The sequence below is a fragment of the Diuraphis noxia genome, unplaced genomic scaffold (assembly GCF_037042655.1).
Source record: "Diuraphis noxia isolate RWA-SAM2 unplaced genomic scaffold, SU_Dnox_SAM2 contig0002, whole genome shotgun sequence".
NCBI classification, from domain to species: Eukaryota; Metazoa; Arthropoda; class Insecta; order Hemiptera; family Aphididae; genus Diuraphis; species Diuraphis noxia.
This window is the reverse complement of record NW_028301712.1, coordinates 37351952-37375977: the sequence shown is the minus strand read 5'-3', so window position 1 is coordinate 37375977 and position 24026 is coordinate 37351952. Positions and strand designations below refer to the sequence as shown.

The following is a 24026-nucleotide window of genomic DNA, read 5'->3' as shown; positions in this document are numbered from 1 at the left end:
CCAGACTACAAGAGTAATTCATTTATATCTATTAAAAAAGTACAACGATGTCTTTTAAAAACGCTAAACATACGTATTATACATAAATAATATTATGTTAATTTTAAATAATAAGATTAATGCATCGGAACCGCCTTGGAATACGTGGGTTAAAAAGTGTTTTTGAAATTATAACAAGTAATTTTTCTAAAGGAATAACAAATTTCGACAAAATAAATAATTCAACTCTGTATAATAGTATGTCTTAAAAATATTTGAAATATAATCCAAGTTTCTTGCAAATAATGATCAAAGGACGTTTTCATAATTGTTTAACCTCGTTACCTCGTAGGGTAATTTTATGTTATAAAAGGAATCATCAAAATGTTTGTGGCATTGCATATTTTTGTTATAATCAATTTTTTTCTAAACTCTAAAAATATGCATAAGAAAAGAAATAATACAGACTTATTTTAAAATATATATACTATAAAAGTTTCTCTTATACTAATTTAACTATTTAAGCATAAAATAGATGTATGATTGTATAAATTAAATAATTAATCAGTGAAATCGTTAATAACTTTTTATATTGTTAAATAAATCAATTTTTAGATTATTATTGGTCACCTTGATCGTCTTCAATTAAGGTCGTCTCTAAAAAAGTCCAACAGTGTTTTTGTAACCAAATTGTATTCGACCAGAAAATAGTAAATTCATTCGACATCACGTGTACTACTGGAATACAAATAACATTAACATCCAAGCCAACTTTAACACAGCTTTAGGTCCGAAAAAAACACCAATAAAATGGTCAACCTATTTTTAACAAAAATACAGAGAAGTTTTAATTCATATTTTACCATGTATACACCACAAATCCCCTCCTCCCATTAACATCTACGATCACAAGCAAACACACTATATTCAAAAGTCCTGCCTAACAAATAATAAAAGTATTGTTTATTTTTAATAAATAATAACTGTAATATGATTATATAAATATTAATAAAATATTCATGTTTTGTATTTTTACCTTTATAATATATGATAACAAGTTAATTTTTTTTTTTATTTTAGAACGATTAGATTTTAGAAATTTAATAGTATAATTTGTTTATTGCAATTTATTTTTATTTATTATATAAAATATTACAATAATATAATAAAATAATAAATTAATAATTAAAAACATTTATTATAAGTAATTAAAAATATATCTAATTAATTTTCATCACGTTAATATTTACCATGAATGAAGTCTAACTGTTTGAACATATTAAATAAGGACAATATATTATACAAATATACATAATATAATTTTTGAATCTTAAAGAACTTTTATGTTGTCAATTGTTGAAAATGTTTAAATAAGTAAGTATTATAATTTATTATATTGTAATCGCTTTGCTATAATTATTTTATAATAAAAAGCAAATTAAAAAATAAATAAATATTATGTCTAATGGTTTTAATTTTCTAAAAATGGTATATCATTTAATGATTTCCCTTATTAATCAGAGTCTAATATTGAAATATTAATTGGTATTTTTTACAAAAGGTTAGCATCATAATAATATTATATTGGTGATAAGTATTTTTTGGTTAAATACCAGATACATATGATAAATTATCAAATTTATGTTTTTTTTTTTTTATTTATTTATTAATTTTATCTATTTTAAATTTTTAAACGACTTAATGGAATGAATGAACTGTAATATTATATTTATAATTATAAATGATGTACATATTCGATCAATCTCTAAATCAATATTACTTATTTGGTGCATTAATAAGAAGATTAAAAGTTATATGCCGCTGTAATTGTACAAATTTAAAATTTAAAATGTATGTATCTATTTAGTGGCGTAAACAGGGGTAGGGTTCTGACCCTCCATGAATTTCCTTACTTTTTTTTACAAAAACATCTTATTTACCGCCATTTTAACACACAGAGTCAATCAGTTATCAATTGTTAATTTATTATTAATTATAATTTGTTACAGCTAAAAAAAAAAAATTATTTACCTACTCATGTAAATCCCTAACTGAACTAAAATTCTACGTACGCTACTGTTTCTATTATACATACAAGTTCTAGGCATATAAAAAGTTAATGATAAATATACTTTTTTTTTTAAACGGTGAAGAATTATAGAAGCAAATACATATTTTTAACATAATCATTAAAATTTAGTTACCTAACATTGATGTCACAGAAAAACTATTATTCTGTGATAGACGACAGTACTCTTCTATTCAGAACCGGTTCCAGAATGAAATAGTTTTCTATTAATATATGGTGCATTATAAGTTTTAAGTAGGTCATTTACTTATCATAGGAATACCAGTTCATGAAAGTCTTAAGTCAATAGGTTAAAATAAATTTAACAATTATATTTTTTTAATTAAATATATTTTGTTATCTGTTTATTTATTTATTTCCCAAAACCATACTCGTATTGAATAAAAAAAACATGAAGATATATTTTTTAAAAACTTGTATGTATTTCAAGTTTTTTCGTTATAATAATTGTCTGTCGATAATCGATATTAACTTAAACATTAAAATGGTATAATATTATGAGTATGTAGTTGAATTCATTAAGTATCTTAATATTATAAAATATTATAACATACAATCTCACATTTCCATTCATTTTTATTTCAAAGTATGTATATATAAGAACCATATTTTAACTAATTATTTAAATATACAGTTAGTATTTAAAACAATTTATACAAATATACACAATTTATTTTTAAAATATTATCAAATACTTAAGTGTATTGATTTTACAATGATGTGTATTTTTTTTTTGTGTCTGTCATCACGTTTGGGGACAGTAAAAATGCTTCGATTTTTGACTTCAGTACCTACCTACCTTGTTAGATCAGAAACTGAATCTAGTTAGAATTTTGGAGGTCAAAAGTAAAAAATTCTTAATATTTTTCTAATCAGGATAAACAGATTAAAAATTAAGAAAAAAACGGGAATCAGTTATTGACAAAATCGATTTTGGTTTTTGATGTAACTTTAAAACAAATGATCATAGATACATGAAATTTTTACTAGTTTTGAGCTGTTTACTGACATTTTAATTTTTTAACTTTTTTAGTTTTTTTTTCTATTAATGTCAATAAAATTTTATTGGTTGGGTCTAAATGCTTCAAATTTTAATATAAGGCTTCCAATATAATATTTAAATAACAGTTGAAAATTATTAAAAATACATAGTCACGATTACTTTTTATAAGCATTTAAAGTTCAAATTTTTACTAAATACGTAAAAATTACGGCAATGTTCAAATTATCTTAGATAGAAATTCATAAAAATTTATATTTTTTAATCTTAGATTTGAAAATTTAGTTCAAGATTCCTTATAAGTCTGTCTACCTTTATCAAAAAAAAAATTATTATTATTATTATTATAAAAAATATTCACTGGAAATTCAAATATTTTAATAAGTATAATAATATGTAATAATAATTTATAATATATCCTTGACAGATAAACCGTCTCCGCTCAGAATCGTTTTTCATATACAATGATATAATATCATTGGATTCAAATTTAATTCCATCCACTACAGTAGCCCACTTGTAACCTACTATACAGCAGATCGATATCCACTTTCCCGTTTTTTATTAATTTTAACATTCAATGGTTTATGTTAGTTTCCTCATTCTTTATTAAGTAAAATAAAATCAACTATAACTAAATATTATTGTGATAAAAATGATTACAAGCATATTTTGGACAATTTATATCTGAATAATAAAATTGTTTAGTTTTTTTTTTTTTAAGAAACAAAATTATTATAAAATTATCACCTGCATAATTCTCTTTCTAGATTTTGTAGATACACTATCATTATTTATGCATTATGGTAAATGCATTAATAAACTAATATAAAACATATTTTTGTATTATATTAGTAAGTATTTTTTTATAATTTAACACAAAATTAAACGGTCTTGGGGTGTATTCATTGAAAATATATAAATAGAAAGTATATTTATAAATTATATAAATATAATATAAACGGTTGATCCTTTCGGCACCCCGCAGCTTTTGCGTGGTTGGCATTTAAGAAAACATATAGAACCACATTTCATAATAATGTAAACTTCTAAATATTGTCCCTTGTAAAATACAAAATGTAACTTGCGGGGGCAACGCATTTTCGAATATTTATTATACAACAACTATTAACTTATTTATGCTCTATTATATCGATTCTTCCTACCACGAATACACCTATATAAACACGCTATACTTTATGTAGAGGTTATTAGGAGCCAATCATAGTAGTACCTAATACATAATATTATAGTGTATTATTATACGTTAATGGCCAAATCAAAACGGTTCATATTTTTCTCTGATTTCATTCACCGTTAAAGATTTTCTTGTCAGCAGTGTTGGCGAGCATTTTCTCAAACAAGAACAGCTAACTGAAAAAAACTATGATGAACTTTCCACTAACAAAAAATCTACAAAGAATAATGTCTAATACGAATACTGGAGGAGATGTTTCGTATCGATTTAACGTTAAATATAACTTCGATTAATAATAAACCGTGTACATATCATACAATATTTTCTACCCTATTTTGATGGGGAGTAGGAACCTTTTCTGAGAAATCAACCCCCGCCGGGCATACAATATTACGTCTGTAAAATGCACGTGAGATGGGTGTAGGGCAGTGATAAAGACTTTTCAGCCACAGACATGTTATATAAATATTTATATGTATACCTATAACAAGTTACGACATTAATGACAAACGACGACGAGATAATAGCGATTTCAATAATTGTAATATTGATAATATAATGATAAGTCAAGCACGTGGTAAGCACATAAAATAATTTTGTTTTATTTCAAGGCATACGTATCTCAAATAGACACAACACACAAATGATACTGATGAGTTCTACAGCACACAACGCAGATGTGCGTGCTATACGTAATGTCATAATACAGGTTTATCTTTTTTTTCTCAGTATTATTATTATTATTTTTCACGTCAATGACAATCATCGGTGTATGCACACAATAAAAAAAAATCGACTTGTTTAAACACGTGCAGATGAGCATTGTATAGTGTATACTGTGTACCTATATGTATTTTGGTGGTTGTGCATCAAACATCTGGATGTCATGTTGTTATGCTGCAATGTAGAGAACGGACCACCTCACAGATAACCATTGTGGGGATGGTCGTCGAATCACATTTTATGTTTACGGCAGTACAATAAATAACAAATTATCTTAATTGATTATTTAATATTTATTATTATTATTATTAATATTATTAATTTTATTATTATTTATAAAATAGATAGGTATCAGTTGTTTTATATATATGCTTGTTGGCCTTGTATAAAAATTGCAGCTTCTCCGATATTTTGTAATACGGTCAGGATGATATAATGACACGATGTGATTTTACACGTATTATTCTATTTGAATAGACATTTGATTACACTATCTCCGTGTATTGTAAAAAATAATATGTAATCACACTAGCTTTTCTGAGCACGATATTGGATACGACGTCTGTTCGTGAAGCGGAAGTAATAATTTCATCAGATGATTGTTCACAGAACTATAATACCTAACCGAAATAGCAAAGGACATAACGATCCTATATATTTACCATACTATCACAAGTGCTGCCTTCGTAAATGTCTTTGATTAATAAGGTGAAAAAATTGCAGTACGTATAGATACATATTCGTATTGTATGTGTGGTATGGTGCTGTTATATTCGATGAAAACGGAAAATGTTATTATGTTAATAGGATATACACACGATAGTTGAAAAAAAAAATATTTGTTGGTACGAGCGTATCTATATTATCTATACGATATATATTCTGAAATCTGAAGTTATAAGACAATTTTTTTTTAATGTATACAACCATTTAGTTATGCAAATCGTGAGGAATTCTTGCGGACGGTTTTATATTGAAATTAATATAGGCTATAGCCGACGCATCTGTCGTCAGGATGTATGCTTAATATTGATACGAATAAACATATTATAAATAATATTCGTATTGTACATAACTACGTGAACGATGCATAATATTGATTTATTCTGGCTACAGGGACAGCTGCGATGACGATGGATTTACGTAACACAGACGTCTAGACGGCTGCAGTGTGCGGCGAATTGATGCGTGCGAATATAATAATTAAATAACGTATTACACGGTGCATCGGGTAAAGTTATACACTCGTATATTATAACAGTGTACGCAGTAGTTGTAAACAAATTTATTTATTATAATTATTAATTATTATGTCATTTCAATTTTTTAAACCTGACCGCCTTTATAGGAGTAGAAAGGTGAGTTCTTGGAAATGTTAGCATATAGACACTATACAGACTATTTAGGTAGCTGAAAGACTATTGTGTCAAATATAATAATTAGTGATTATTCGGAGAGATCATTTTTTTATATTTCCATATGCAGGTTCATGTCATCATTTTCCCATGGCGTATAAAGAAAAATCTCTAATTATTGCACGACATTTATTGTATTATGACAACTCACGTCTTCAACAAAATCAACTTTTAGTTATTAAGTTGCAATTTGAAAAAAAAAAATAGACAGAAATATTGGATACACTACATTCTTATTAAATATTGTATTACTATTATTTTATTTAAGTAAACCTACAATCTATACTGTAGTTTTGTACAATAGGTAGGTTTGAGAAGTGATATAGATAATAATTAACATGATTCATAATAATTCAATGAAATTAACCAATAAGTCGAGAACCGAATAGCATCGAGCTGTAATCGAATATATTAAAATTAAATGTGCATGCCTATAATATAGGGGCGTCTTTGTAGTAAAATAATGGGCTAGTAATACTGAATAACATCTTTGATTAAATTATATGTATCCTAATAAAGCCTGGAATCAGTTAATAGATAAAATAATACAATTTATGAGGTATAAATTATTACCCATTGATTCCTCCTCACCCCTACTGTAATAACACCAATGCATAACCATAATATGTTCTTAACATTTTTTTAATAGTTCACGTCGTATAAAATTAAATAAAAAATATTGGCAAAATCTAAAAATGATTAAGATTTTTTTTTTAAATCTCAGCAATATGGGCCATTAGGTTTGTGAGAAGAGTATTGTTTATATGGCTAAAACGCGTGTTTTTATGGCGAGGATCTGTCGAAAAGAACCAAGGTGGTCACCCTTCCGGAAGCCTACGAAGCCGAACGATGCTTGACCGCAGCACGCATTGGTGACTAACGAAACCACCATCACGTCCGCAAAAAAAATATTTTATTAATAATTGACTAGCTAATATTTATAATGATGTATGAACGATCGTACCAGTGAATACTATAATAATGATGGGATTTCAAGTGATACTGGTTTTTGTGGAAACCGGCAAGGACGACGTGGCCATCGGTAAGATTCGGTAGGGTTTTAAACTTACATATGGCCTGTCACAGGCCGACGACTAAGATAACCTCGATAAACCATGTTCATCATCGTCAAAATCTGTGGAAACTCGTCACCCTTTTTCAAAGTCTTACGCCTCGGAAATGTAAGACACTTATCAGATCATATTATGTCACCAATTCACGGATTAATCATAATATAATATTATTATGTTGTTTTGGTTGTAAATTAGAATTCATTAATTAATAAAACAATAAAAGTACGGAACTACAGAAATATTTAATGTACATTTAAGTATATATGAACTATTATTGCAGACTAATGTCCATTTCTGTTCGCTTTTAATAATTATCTATTGATATGAAACCAATAGGTACCTATGTGTAATACATATAATAAAGACGTGTAGTGGTATTATATATTATTTTTTCCAACAATGGTAAACAATTTTATGATAGATTTGGAATCGAAAGAGAGGAAAAGAAAAGCACCACGTCACGGGGGTCGGCTTAAAAAATGAAATGTTTACAGTGAACTTGACGTCAAATTGTCGTCTATATTTTCGTTCTCTTAGACGTACCGTAGGTATCTATATCACACAGTGGCATGTTTACATGTGGTGACAAAAAAATGAATCTCCCTTTGCTGTTTTCTTTAGGATTGATTTAAAATGTCCTCCTTTATAACAATCATCTATCAAACAAATATATTTATCACGACATCACGTGTTTGTATTTAGATGTAATAACCGTTTTAGTAATATCAATTTAAACATATTTTATTGATTTAATGACGCTGTATAACCTTGATTATAATAGTATAATTTATCTTTTTGTTATCAGTAGTTGTATTTTGTATTGAATTATAAAATAATAAAATTTGAAAATAATATAATAGTAGTCTAAATGTGTAACACGTGTCCTTCACATCTATTATATGAATTAAAATTATTGTAATAACATGTGATTCCCGTTAGATCGATATACTAGACAGTCAAGAACACTTTTTGTTCAATCTGTTAATTTTTTTAATCAGAATTTCAATACCATTTAATTTGTAATACTAATATACTATCATATCTCGCGTACGTTATATTAAATTATTATAATTTATAAGTATCAGAAATGGATTAATAACTGTGAGAATCTTGACTAAAAAATATGTTACATGCGTACTACTTATAATACATTATCTTTAAGTCATTGAGTAACACTCAAATTTTATCTTAATGTAAATTAATATTATCAATACAAGCTATTTACCCGAACATATAGTAATAAATGTTTTCCGTTTTGTATATTATAAACACGTGTTTTTGATAGCTATATTGTAAAAGCTTATTTAAATTAAAGTATAGGTACCTATATTTTATGTTAATAATTAATTCACTTAATATTTCTAATTTCACTTTTATAAAATATAAATTTAATGAAAATACGTAGGTAATAATAGTGTTTCTGCACTTGGCATCGCTTCAAATATTATTATACTACAATCTGTTTTTAAAACACTTGGATCTAAATCAGCTCATGTATTAAGAAGATACTGAATTTTTTATGTCAATAGGTATAGTTTATACTTATAATAGTGACGAAACATTGGATAAAATTATAAATTATTGACTCATGTATTATATAAAGATAATCTTGTTTTTTTTTTACATTTTAACGTTTAAATATGAAGAAAATGCCATACCCCCGCTTTTTAAATGATTTGGTACAGGCAACTTAATGAAATTTCAAAAAATAAAAAATTATTATCTTGAATATTAGTCTTGGTCTCATATTCCCATGTGTAGAAAAGAATCATTTAAGGTACAATCATAAGAAATAATATTTATACATGATATAAAAAAAGACAATTTTTGCTATATTATAGATTTTTTTACATAATTTAATATAAAACTGGTTAATCAATTTAAAAAAAAAAAAAATATTGGATTTAAAAATATATTTTTTGTACTTATTATCCCAAAAAATTAAAACGCTAGTAAAATTTCTTTTCTTTATCGCGTATGTTAAGTTTCTATTCTAACTAAGCAACTAGGTCTTATTTACAGTTCTAATTTATACGTTCTCTAAATATAATATTGATTTAAACTTGAAATATTATATATTTATTTATACTTATGCAATTTGTTAATTATTATTATTATTTTTATTTTTTAAGATTATAGCTTATAAGTGTATACGTCATATATTATATTATATAGTATAGCTGACTAATAAATTATGATTAGATGAAAATTATCTGTTTAATAATTGTACCTATGGTAGTTATTATACTAATCAAATAACTATTTAAACAATAAAAATAATTCACAAAAATTAGTAAATATTCTTAATCGTTTTTTTTACTTAAATAAAACACCCGAAATTTATTATATTTATATTATGAAAATTGTGTATTACTAATGCTTTTAAATTCAAATTTTTGTTGTAAAATTTTATATAATGTTAAAAAATAAAAATTTTGAAGTCTATAGGTCAATAATACTTTATACATTCTGGAATCCAGACTATAGGGTCAGTATAGCTGATATTTCTATGTTCCGTTTCACAGATACATCAATCAATGTATTTAATATAATATTACTTCGATTGTTGTCGATAAGACATTTCATGACATAAGTTACATTTTAAAAGTACTTTATTATTCACATTATGTAAATCGGAGATTTTCACAGTAATTTGTAAACAATTTCAAATAGATTATTATAAATAAGTTTCAGTAGTGTATCAAAAAAGCCATATCGCCTTGAACTTATACAAAACATCTCCACAAAGAAAAAAAATGGATGTTTAAAATGTTTAAATACACATTGTTTGACATAAATTAAAAGTCTGACTTTCTATTTGAAACTCTTGGTTTATAGTTTCACACCTTCAAGAAAAAAATCATAGATCCAGCACTGACTATTTTACATTAATCTTCAGATGTCAGAACAATAATTTCTGACATTAATTTTTATTCAAACAAGAGAAAAAACATATAAAGTTTTAAAACAACTCCGTCAACCATAAAGTTTCTAATTTTATTTTGGAAAATTAAAACATAAGTTTTTACAAAATTATTATAAGTTAAATACGAGTATTTTCAACAAAATTATAATCTTTCACATAACTGTTATACTTAACGATATTAAGTGCATATACGAAAGGTATCAAAATTAAATAATCTTAAAAAATTAAAATTGTAACAATCCATATTATTTTTCCTATAATTTAATTTCAAATATATACTACATAAGTAACTGTAAATCACTCAGAAGAGGCTTAGTAAAAAACTGCAATGACAACGATTACTAAGTGAAATAAATTCACGACGATCCCATAGTTACTAATTAATATCATCAACAATAATATGTACAACGCACGCATTTAAAACACTCAGCCATCATAGCCAAACGCAAAAATATATCTTTTAAATATTAATTCTAATGATAATAACATATAATATATTGCTTTTATAAATATTATAATACTGTGTTAAATATTTAAATCATACATTTTCCGATATAAGATAAATAATGAAATATTTGATATAAAATACTTTATTTAAAGATTGGAAACGTTCAATTTTTTTACTGCTTATAAGATATATTAAGTAAGCCATAAAAATTAAAGATTAAGAACCTGCTCGGAGTCCTAAGTTTGAGTTAGTCTAAAAAAATTAAAATCTTTGGAATACAATTATTATAGATATGTAAGAATCATTGTATGTTTTAAACAAAAAAATTGAAGAACATTCTTAATTTAAAACGATTAAAATACAAATCATATTATATTGTTTATCTGAGTATATTCGAAAGCTTTATGAAATAAAAAAAAATTCGTAGATTTTAAATTTCTGAACAAAATGGTATATAAGAAAAAACATACGAACACACAAAATGCACATACTTATCTGCAATTTATCGCACGCTTCTTTACTTTTTCAATTTTATTTTTGTTACTCTAATAATTTTGTTTATAGATATAACTTTTTTGATTTAACTGCTTTTATTAAACATAATATAAGAAATTATTCAAAAAGCGTGGCTAACAGTGCAAATCAAGACGTGTTAATGCTAGTAACAAATAAGACATTCAGTAGCTCATTGAAATTCATAAAAATATATATATTGGTACAGAAAACTTAAGTATGTCCACATCTGTATTTAAAATTAAAAATACAATCAAATCCGAAATAATATGGTTTTAAACCAATAATATTGTACGTAGTACACTACGAATGCTATCATAATATTATATACTTAAAAATGATTGATGGCCGAGTGTCAAGTACCTACATGATGTTGGTAATTTTTTTTAAAACTTATATTATCCTTGATACGAGTTTTAAATTAATACTGTTAGCTAATGAAATTGAAACATAAGTATATTATACGTAAATTTATGTGCTATTATGATGATTAAATTTTCATTTGAGAATCACGCGAAACTGTCGGTATTAATACTATAACGATCCGAAGAGCATCTGATTACTCGCATCTTTTTATTCGTCGATCGTGCACATTTTTACAATCGAGACTTATAAGTTTTAACAATATTATTATTTCTTATTTTTGTTTACATAATGCTTATTTATTTGATAACACTATAACGTTTTAAATTTATTGCAACGTAATATTGTTACATAATTTCAATACAATTCCCATTAGTTAATTTTAATATAGAAGCTGTTGATGACTTCCAATTTATAACTCATTTAATATTTATACCATTATCTATCAAACAAAGTACCTTTTTTTGTATAAGCGATGTTCGAAACGACTAATGCGAGAGCTTTGGTATATTTAAATATATCTTTTTAAATGCCTGACCTTCATTACAGTTCATACAATTAATTTCGTGAACTTCATTAAAAATTAATACTAAATAATTCTAACCATACACGAGTATCTGTTTATGCACACGTAATATAAGCATAATACATTAATACATTATCAGATTTGAAAAGAGTAAAATATTTTGTTATTGCACGATAATATTGTATTGAGTTTATTTTTTATTTTCCATTGCATGCAAATAAGTATATTAAAAAGTCTTAATGTACATTGAGTATATGTTTATACCTAGGTACATATTAAGTAAGTTTATTAAGTAAGTATGCACAAATAACAAAATTACCATTTTAATTTCTCTGAGGTAAATAAAATAACTAGTCAAATTATAATCTGGTCCAGCGTTTTTCAACAGTGTTTTTTTTTCGAATCGAATACAAAAATACATTCTTAGCACTTTCTAACATAACATAATTGTCCTTCAAAATAAACTTGGCCACTTGGGCTATTTTTAAATAACATTGTAAGATTAATTTTATACTCGTTTACTAAAAGACGCAAATATTACCAGTAAATTATGAAAATGTTACAATCTCAGATTCAAGAAACTATATTACATAATGATGTATATCTAATAGACGTTAAAAAGGCCAATCAAATTTTGGTGAGCAAATCGAATAGCTATCATATATATATAATTTGATATATTATTAATTTTTATGTGCAGGGGAGATAATGGTAATTGATTTAATACGTAAAAATCATTTCCCCGGTTTTTAAGAACACGATACTAATTCTGTTTATAATAATTGACACGCGGAAGCTATAAAATATATTTAACCATGCCGTTAGTGAATTAGTTAGTGAGCGCATGAACAATGAGGGAAAGAGAATAGAGATCAGTGACCGACAGTGATGTTATGTGACAAAATCATAAAATATTATATTACGTAAAAAAAATAGCACCTAGTCATTTTTTTATTATAATGAACCCAAACGTAGCATAATATTTTATTACAAATTAAATTAGTAGTTGCATTATGCAGTAAATCATAATTTATTATTATACAGGGTGATTGTTTTAAAAAACACACAGTATCTCAAGAAGTATTAGACGTATTTAAAAAAAAATGTTTCCATAATTTAGTCATAAAAATAAAAAAAACAATAATTTAGAAGAAAAAACTATTGACTATTTTATATCATTCATTATTTGTGAATTGTTATTACTTTTTTAATGACAAAGTACATTTTAAAATTCATATTTTGAAACATAATATGTTTTTAAATGTTGGAATAATGAGTGTTGAATGTTGAAAAAATCACCCTGTATAAATTATGAGTTTATGACATACAAATATACAATTTCATGAAAATATATTATTGTAGTAGCAGGATTTGATTTTTATTAAAAATACTCGTAAGTTTTACTTTGATGATTATACAGTAGAAAGATGATATGTTTTCTGAAATAAAGTATAGCAAATAAAAAAATATAATTGATTTGAAAAAACACATTGCCTCATGTATAGATTTGAAGCGTAGATATTATTATATATAATTAATGTATTACTATGTAATTTAACTTAGTATAATGTAATGGTTACAAATAATAATAAATTAATTAAGAATAATAATAACAAATAATTCATATTATAATTTAAACATGTTTGTTGTCTAAATACAGTGTTTCAATGGGAATCACAATATTTATAATATACGTATACAGTGTACAATCTATAGAATAAATATTTATTTTTTTCAAGGAAACCAAATAATAATGCCGAGAATAAACCATGGAAATGAATATCATTTACGGTGATAAATTATCTGAATTTTCCTGTCAACTTTTTTCAAGTCATTGCGTAGGCAGTCGTGCTGCTTAACTGATAAGACTAGTTGGTTGTTATACCTTATATTGGTTTAGACGATTTAGTATTTATTTTGTTTTTTACAAGTACCACTAATAACTTATCATTTTTAAGATCAACATAATAATATAACATAATATCCATAACGTAGTATAAACACCATAAAGTAAAACAAATAAAATGAATACTTCATATACACCCCTCTCTTATTTAATAAGTTATGTAGTACCTACACGTATAAAATAATAAATGTAGATGGTGCAGAACAACGTGGATCAATTCGTCAAATAAAACACATCATCAGTCACTTATCAGCCTCACCCGTAATCCTTAAAATGAAATAATTTTCACTTGGTGTAATTTTATGTTGTACAGAATACAGATACTATATACCAAAATACAGGGAATGAAGCTGTTTCCATAATAATAATATTATATACGCTTAAGCATCAATTATAAAAGTGTTGTCAAAATACGTGCTGGAATAGCATTTAAGGTTACTATAATAATATAACTATAATAATAATTATAAGTGATATTATAATAAGTATTTAGTAGATTACAGTTTTTATTTTTGATCCTGAACACACAAGCCTTCAAAGATAAGATTAGAGTAATAACACATAAGAGAAGTAAAAACAGTATAAATACTTATACCCACGCTGATCCTCGTTTACATTTTTTATTAAAAAACCTAATTAAATAATTAATATTTTTCTCACTAGAATTATACATAAGTATAATCTAATTATATAAATACAATTTTTAATTAATATTTTATGTATTTTTCCGTCATCAATATTAATTAAAACTCGTTATAAGTTGGTGTATGTAGCAATAAATGTATAATATAGGTAATTACGTTTGAATTATAGCACATATTGTATAACAATCCACATGTCATAATCGCAATTTACAATTTATAAAATATATATTATATTGTATGAAAAATAATAAACAATGAGGCCTGTTCAACATTTGAATTTTAACGAAATATAAAATTAATATTAATTTTTTCAATGCAATAAAATTGTATTAATTGTATTAATTAAACGACGGTTATTAAGTAAAAACATTTTTTAAATGGTTTTTTTTCTTAATCAATGTCAATAAATCCTATCATGTCACAAAGTCGTTATACTTTTATGAGTAGGTAAGGTAATGTATAATATTATAAAGATATGCCACTTATCCTTTATCAACATTTTTAATATTACAAAACTAAACACTTATTCATGACAGTAAATAGGTAATTAGTAAAAATTCTGGGTTATACTTTATTTTGTTTTTCAACTTTAGATTTGTAAATCATCAATAGTTACCTTCCCACCTATATTTCCTTTTTGTGCGTAATACCGCAACCATCGAATGTTAGTTTGAATGTAATAACTAATAACTATTATTTGTGCATATTATATAGACTATAGGAGACTGGTTAGAAAAATACAAAACTATATTCATGAACATTACCATAAATTATTATGAACTGCTTGCATCTTTTAACATTTAAATTTTAAACAGTTTATTGTAAAGTAAAAAAAACTATTTACGTATCATTGAGAATACATCTAACCTAGTATAACTGCGTGTTACTATGTCGATAACACGCCGCAGGTATACATTTATAGTATAATATGTATCTGTATTATATTGTATCAGTTCCTATATTAAACGTAAAATATTATAATTATTTAACAATATTATTCCACGGTCCAATTAACGGTAAACCTTTTTTTATTTTATTCATAATGAATAATGATATATCATTATGATTCCCACACTGACCAGTGGCCACACTTCAGTCGAATATCTGATGATTAGAACGTCAATTAAATGAAATATTGTGTGCAACATAAGTGCTTATACCTATAATGAGCTGATTCATATGTATAAAAAAAACATACCTACTTTCTGTAACACAAATATAAATTAAAATAATTATTATGTACCTATATAGGATCTTATTATATAATATAATGTATATATACATTTTGTAAGTTGAATAATTTAATATTATATAATATAATATGTACTTATCATTAATATTATTTCTAATATATAGTTTTTCATAACTATACGTCTATTCAACAATTGTATATAATGTATACACAATCGTAAAACATTAATCAATGCTGACCGGATACTAACTGCAATACATCAACAAAGTTTGAAAATCGAAAAAAAAATGTTTTTTTATTCAAATGGCTTCTTTGACCTTTAACCTAACGATAGAATTATCAGCAACGTGAACCCCTGCACTTGCATACAATGAAATCGATCTAACAGAGCACCGCGGCAATCCCTTATTCTTGTCCCTGAATATTGCATAGTATAAAAAATTATCTAACAAACCTTTGAATGCTATATTCACTAAAAACTCATCGTGTCAATAACGTTCATATGAACTTTTCTTTAAGTGTTAAGAAGTTATATTTAAAAGTCGAAAAATATTTTTTTTTTTGGAAAAGTTGTTTTTATTAGAGATTCGTTAAACCATTTTATGCAGTAGCAAAATAAAATAAGTAATTTAATTTGGTTTAATTCATTTATATAGATAGATATAGGTATCACATAAAATCACTATGATTTTTTATTACGTACATCAAATACATATAATATACTGAAAATTGTTTAAACATAAAATATATTCTTTTTCATTTCTTGAAACTGTTTTTGCGTAGGTACGAGCTTTATAATAATAATAAATATCAAAATTATTAGTGTTCAAAAGAAATTTGCTGGGGTTGATTTTTAGTAGAAGCAAGGAAAAACATTTAAAGTTATGGCTTATACTAAATATTATTAAATTAATACGTTGTTGTATTAGCGCATGTATAATACATAAATAAAATAATTTGTTAGTAACAAAAGCATAAAATGAGCCAATTTTAGTGTCAAAAATGTTAGTATAATGTGTTAATAAGCATTTTTATTGTTATTACCTATAGCGTTTTACTTAATATACAATAGTGTTAATTTATGTTATGCAAAATGTCAAAATGTTAAGTTTTTAAAAGTTAGTTTTAGTTGAAACGCAAGAAGAACAATTTTAATTCTATTAGCAAATTAGTTTGAAATAAAAAAAAAAACCCCTATCATATTCTTATGAATTAAAATATTTAATTTTAATAGGATGTAATATAATTATTTAATGTATAATTCAAATGTACAAATGTTTTTAATTTTAAGTTTTCACTAAAAATATTTAGTGATAAATTTTAAAAATATAGAAAAAATACATTTAAATGGCAAGGAAGAGAGTGCATAGTTATAAAATATTCACCGAAAGAATAACATGTCATAAAAATATCGTGGCTACTATTATAACCGCTAACCATATGTACAATATAAACACATTAAGAACTGCATTTTACTCCGAAAACACGCGATTTTTGCTTTATAGTTTATACGTTTTATATTAATGACGTAGGTTAGTATATATACAATATACGTATACATGATACATCATATTATATATACTGAATGAACACAATATAATATATTCGTTGTCCGCGGCGGTAGCAATGATGTAATTATACACGCGATAGTTATAACTACCGATATTATAATTTACAAATGTATACCTATTGTGATCTGTATAATCGTTAAAGCATATAGCGACGAAATCAGCTGTATCGATACACAGTCGGTTAACCGCTTTTTCTTTACTTTATAACATTCACAACGTATAGGTAAAATATAATATTATAATAGTCCTCCGCGGTTTATGGTCTGGTGATCAATCGTGTTGCTAATAACACAGACTGCATTTATACCAAAGCGCACGCGACTGGTATACACGTGTATTATGGTATATAATTTATAATATAATATATTATAATATATCTCTATGTCTACTGTGTATTGCATTATACCTATAGTACCTACGGACTTCCTGAAAATATAAATTTGTTGCATCATTAAAAATGTATTTATCTCAGCTGTCGACGTGCTTATAATAACAACAATAGGTATAGTAAAATAAAATTGGTATAATAATAAAATATATTATAACTTATACCTATAAGCGTAGCTGAAATGCATGGGGTTATGTCAACCTATAAAAACAATAAAACACCATGACCGCTGTTATAAAGGAAGAGGTACTTTATTATATTATAGAGTCAGTGCTAAATGGATGTACGGATATACCACACATATAATCGGAATATATGCTCACAAAAGGCGTTATCTAAGTATAATAGATGGAGTGTAGAAATGTCTCCCTATTTGTTATTTTATTGGAGATAAGAGGTTATGGGAGGTTATTCAAAAAATAGGTTAAAAAGGCCATATGGTCATTTTATCCCCCCTCCCCTCATTGTATGCTATCTTAAAAACACATTACTCCACCATTCCTAGGATTGCAGTATTTTTATTATAATGTATGATATATGGTTGTACGTGATGGTTTGATAAATACAAATAATCTCATCAAAACGTTCTGGATGATATCGCTCACCTCGAAAATAAATTAAACGCGGAGTTTATGAACGCAACGTTACGCAACCCAGAGACCAAATTATACTCGGACATGCAATCATATCACGCGGCCAGTGGTATAATAGACCGATTTCCCGGATAGGCATTTGATAAAACGTTATACACTTATTGCACAGTCGTTGTCTTAATCGAAAAAAACGGGAATGTAACCGCGGGTATGTGACACTACATGGTGTAATAAGTAAAAACAGTAAAATCACTATTATAATATAAGGTTTACCTTTATGGCTATTATAGGTATACATGATACACAATAAACATATACACGTACTCGTATAATAATATAGATACCATATATTACACTATAGTTAATATGCGTGGATTTTAATGATTTTATTATAGGGTATACCGATAAATAATGATTGGTTTTAACTTTTAAAGACACTTAGGTTAGATACTCGTGGCACATATTTTTTAGGCACATACATAAATATTTAAATAAATACGTTATTAAGTTTAAATTGCAGCGAATTATAAATACTATACAAATAATAATAATAATAATAAATAGGTACATTACGGCTGTCGCATATAATATGTTACTGTGAATAAAGATATACGCTGACGCAATGCCAATCGTTAATATTGTTAATCAGTTATCACGTTATATCGTCCGAATAATGATGTCTCAAACACGCTGTTTAAAAATGTAATAGCGAAGAAGAAGAGATGTACTCTGGTCCAAACGTAATAATGTTTTATACAATTTATTTTTGTTTAGATTTACGAATATACAATATGTAGGTAGGTACTGTTTATTGGGTTAGAACTATTTTATTTTTTAAGCAAATAACACGAAAATAAAATCATTCAATCAGCAGCTATTTGCTTAGGAATATTAATAATATATCGAATGCATATAGCAGATATCATAATAATATATTATACGATAAAACCTATAAAATCTACTACAAACAAGATATTCTGCTTTTAAAATCATCAATCATCAATCATATAATATATTTTACGATGTTTTAGATTTGCGGTTAGGCGCATGTACCCTGGCCTCCAATCACGTTCTTATTTTGCGTGGGTGTCCGTCCGGATCTCCGGCGACCCGGGTCACGTACATCGCCTACCCTCCCAGCCAATAAAAATATAAATAAAACTAAGCCGTGTAAATAATAAATATAGTGAATTCGAAACTGCAGACGTGCGAATAAATGATATAATAAAACAAACAAAATATAATAAGACGAGGGGACGGTCGCAGGAAGCCGTCATCGCGGTGGATCGTCGTACCAGATGGTACCCAGAAGTCTACGTACCGGGGGGGGGGGGACACGAGGTGGCACCTATCCACTGTTCGGTCGCAACAATAGTCATTGCAAATATCGCAAGTACGCGCAAAATACGACCGACTGATAAGTAAAAGTAATGTCATCGTAACGACGTTTAAAACAGTGCACATTCAGTGCAGGACTCGACTTACCCAGGGTGATGGGCAGCTCCCGCCATCTAGTCTTTTTGCCCTTCTTGCCCATTATCACCGGCGACGACTACGGCACGTGTGGATGACCGGCACAGTATCGCTCTTCTGCCCGCGGTCGGTTGATCGCTCGCCGTCAGTGGCGTGTCCGCGACCACAGTTTCCCGGCACGACACTACACTGCAGGTATTGCAGGTAATACCTGCAGTATTACACGTAATGTGGTATTACCGTGTGGTCCGTCTCTCGAGTGTAGCTCGGTATGTTGTGGTGTCCGATCGGGCGTAGCCGTTAGTCGGATGGCAGTCTCAACGCATTGCGCTCGCAGTGAGACGTAGCGAATTGTCGTGGTTGTGACTACTGTCACTCGTCGTAGCTGTTGTGTTGTTATTGTTTATTATACGTCTGTTTGGTGGCGATCGAGACGGGCGGCGCGACGCACACGGACGGAACCGCGGTATAGACGACGCACAGCTGTATCGGTGGCGGTTGCGGCGGCGGCGGCGGCGGTGATGCGCGAGCGAGTGAGACAGGCTGAGACGGTGTGCGCGCGCGACGACCGGTGCGACTGGCAATCGAGCGGCTCCGAACGGAGAATCGGACGCGATTATCAACGGGAAGAACGCCACTGCTGCCACTGCCAGCGCAGTCGCTGCCATCGTCGTCGACGCCACCACCGCCGCCGGTCTCGGTAGTCGGCATGGGCGCGACGGAGGGGGAGAGGGTGCTCCGGCGGGGGCGGGCGACACGGTGCTCCGGCGGGGGCGGGCGACACGGTGCTCCGGCGGGGGCGGGCGACACGCCACACGGCGCAAACTCGTTGCGTGCGGGTCGTCGTCGCGGATAGCCCTGCCGAATAATGGTTTTTGTTTTCTTCTTTCGGAGGCGACCCGTCGCCGAAACGATCTACTTGCGAGACCAAAGAATATTTGTCGTTTCACCACTATGGTACCATTCCCATCATCCCACCATCACCACCACCCTCTAAGTAACTTAAAAGCCACCATCTCCAACTACACGACGATTAACGTTTAAAGTGGAAGATTTTTTATTTGACTAGAGTGTTGTTGTTGTTGTTGTTGTTGTCGTCGAGGTTCTGTGTATATACATATCATTAGCCCCACTGTCGTTACGCGTGACGGATATCACTAAATCTGGCAAACGTAAATTGTACTTAACGAAACGAAAAAATTGTAAATCGCGCACGGTATATTGTTCAGGAATACATTTCTGAGTAGTCAATTGCGCCTAATAGAAATATAATTTTTATGTTAGCCATTTAGCATGACCCAGAGGGGCCAGATGATACCACGAGAAGGTGACTATCACTGTCCTCCAAAAATGTTTGTTTTTTTTTTTTTGGTTTGCTTGATTAGTTATTTAAACTAGAAAAATGAATTTTTTTTTTTAAATATTATAATATTAATTATAGTTGTTCTTTATATATATTATTATAGGTTAAAAATGTTAATAATAAAAAATACAGTTATAATAGTTATCTGCATATTCAGCCCTCGTAATACTGTTTTCATTATGTTGTCGAATACATTTTTTCCATTTTTTCAATTTTTTTTTCCGATTTGGTGTTTTAAAGTTTATAGTGATAAGCGTTCGAATTATCCACCAATAAATGAATAACAGTATTTTTAAAATACACATAATAGGTAACGACGAATTCAAGGCTAATTAGATACTATGGTGCAATTTACTATACCCATTTTAAACCCCGAAAAATTCTGGACAAAATTTATACCTATTTTAGAAACCGACAAATCCCGGGCGCAATCTGCTATAATATTTTTACTATACCTTCCAAATATGGCCGCAATTTACAAGCGCCCACTAAGTCGGTCCTTATACAGACCGGACGAAGACATACAACATACAAGCCTAAATCGTGTCGTATTGTTTTGTAAATGGATGTAAACTTTTGATTTGGTATCTATAAAAACACATATTGTGTAGAATGATTTACTAATAATCGTGCTCACCGCCATCTTTTTTTCAATAATAAATTCAACGTAAATGGTGCAGTGATTTATTACATTAAAAATTGGGCAAATTATTATTATTAACAATTATTGGGCAAATGTAAACTCCCCTAAAAAATGAAATACCTATAGTAAACTAATATAGTAAATTCCTCTAAAATAATTTTGCTACGGTATTACACTTACGTATATGTTTTGTGATATAGATTGGATATTTTCTTCTAAAAAAAAAAAATAATAATAAAAAAATAAATTTAAATTATAATTTTTTAAATTTATATATATTTATTTATTATATTTTTATTTTATTCTTCAAGAAGATAATGGGCCTCATTGACCATGTACTTGAAGACCATATTTAAAATCCATGATATCTATCGTACTACTTACAGAGAATCCTGTAGAGGTACAAAGTCAGTTTTTCGTAATAAGAGAATATCCCATTCTGAATTAAAATTAAACAGCGGTTAGTGATTTTCATTATTGTTTTGGAAATGTTGATGTATCTGGTTCTAAATTTGGACGAGAATTTTCTCAGTTATTAAAATGGCTATAATATCAATAATAATCTTTAAGAATGATTTTATAAAAAATAAATATGAAATAAATTATGTAATATTGAATCCAATACCTATTTGCTATACTTGGATCGTTGTTTTAAGTTATAATTGTTAATAGATTAAGATTGATATTTTTTATATCTTCTAATTCCATTATCGCTAGACCTTAGTTCACAATATTAAACAACTCAAAAAGTAAAAAAATAATCGTTTGAATTTTGATTTTTATACCTATACGTATGTCATAATAACTGCATTATTGAAAAAGAAAAAAGGCGAGCATACTTGGTGAATCACTCTGTATATATTGATGAATATTATTCTACTCGTGAGTCGTAAGCTTTAATTAATGTGCAACACGATGTCATTATAACCGAACCGACAGAGCACAATAAATATTTTATAGGCTCATAATAAGGGAATAACTGGATTATTGTATATATTTTGCTGATATGATAATACATTATCATGTCATCATTGCTCTCAATGTATATAATTTTCAATAAAGTAACTAATGGTAATAGTGGTTAAAATCCATTTATTAAATAGTTTCTATTATCATAAATTTCCCCAATTCGATGCATGAGTGCCCGATTTTCTATTTTTTTTGAACCACTAATTAATACCATATACATACCTTTGAGTTTATACTACTACCGCAACACATAAAATAAAAATAAAATACTTTTACATATTGTAAATGTTGATGTACTTTACATTAAAATGGTATATTGCACCATTATTGCAGAGGATTTGCTGTGATTAGAGAGGGATAGGTTACGAAATGTTGGCTTATAAAAAAAAGCGAAAAAATACATTTTACCTGGATTCGCCGTAGTGTGCTGGTGTTTCTTTAATGTTAGGTATAAGTTAAGACAATATGAGTGATGAATTGGCATAAATAGTTATGTTTATAATATTGTAGTTATTGCACAACGTCTAAATGCCAATTGTTTCAATTTCAAACATGATTCAATTTCATTCATTCGGTATTTTTTTTTTTGTAAATCACATTCCGAAAAGTGGATGCGGGTTCGGTAAAAATATATAAATCTCCAAATACGTGATATGATTATTTGTTTAATGATATCAATTATCATTGGGAGACCGCTATAGTATTGTTCAATATATTTATTATACAATTAAATAGTTCCCAAATTCGAGTAATGCGATAGTAATGTTTCTACAATAACGATGTCTATCTCAACGTTGTACAACGCTTTAAATGTAATATAATATAATGACATACCTAATAGTGCAGAGTACCAATGATCCGTTTAATGTAAGACACTTATAATTTCGTTAGTACACATTTTAAATTCTTGAAGGGATTCAAGTTATAACTAGTTACTTGTAAGTACTAATAACTATTTGTCCAAAATCTGATAATTGTAGATCAATATACTCAGAATAATATTTTGCTTAAAATATGAAATTAAAAATGTA

At 27.7% G+C, this 24026-nt stretch overlaps 1 protein-coding gene across 1 annotated transcript in view; it reads right to left on the bottom strand.

Annotated features, from left to right (window-relative positions):
• Positions 1–20663, bottom strand: part of LOC107162908 (uncharacterized) — a 36424-nt gene extending 15761 nt beyond the window's left edge. The window contains exon 1 of the mRNA XM_089218753.1: positions 20033–20663. Within this exon, the coding sequence (XP_089074879.1) occupies positions 20033–20084 (52 nt within the window). The 5' untranslated portion in view covers positions 20085–20663. The remainder of the gene's footprint in view (positions 1–20032) is intronic.
• Between the last annotated feature and the right edge of the window lie 3363 nt (positions 20664–24026).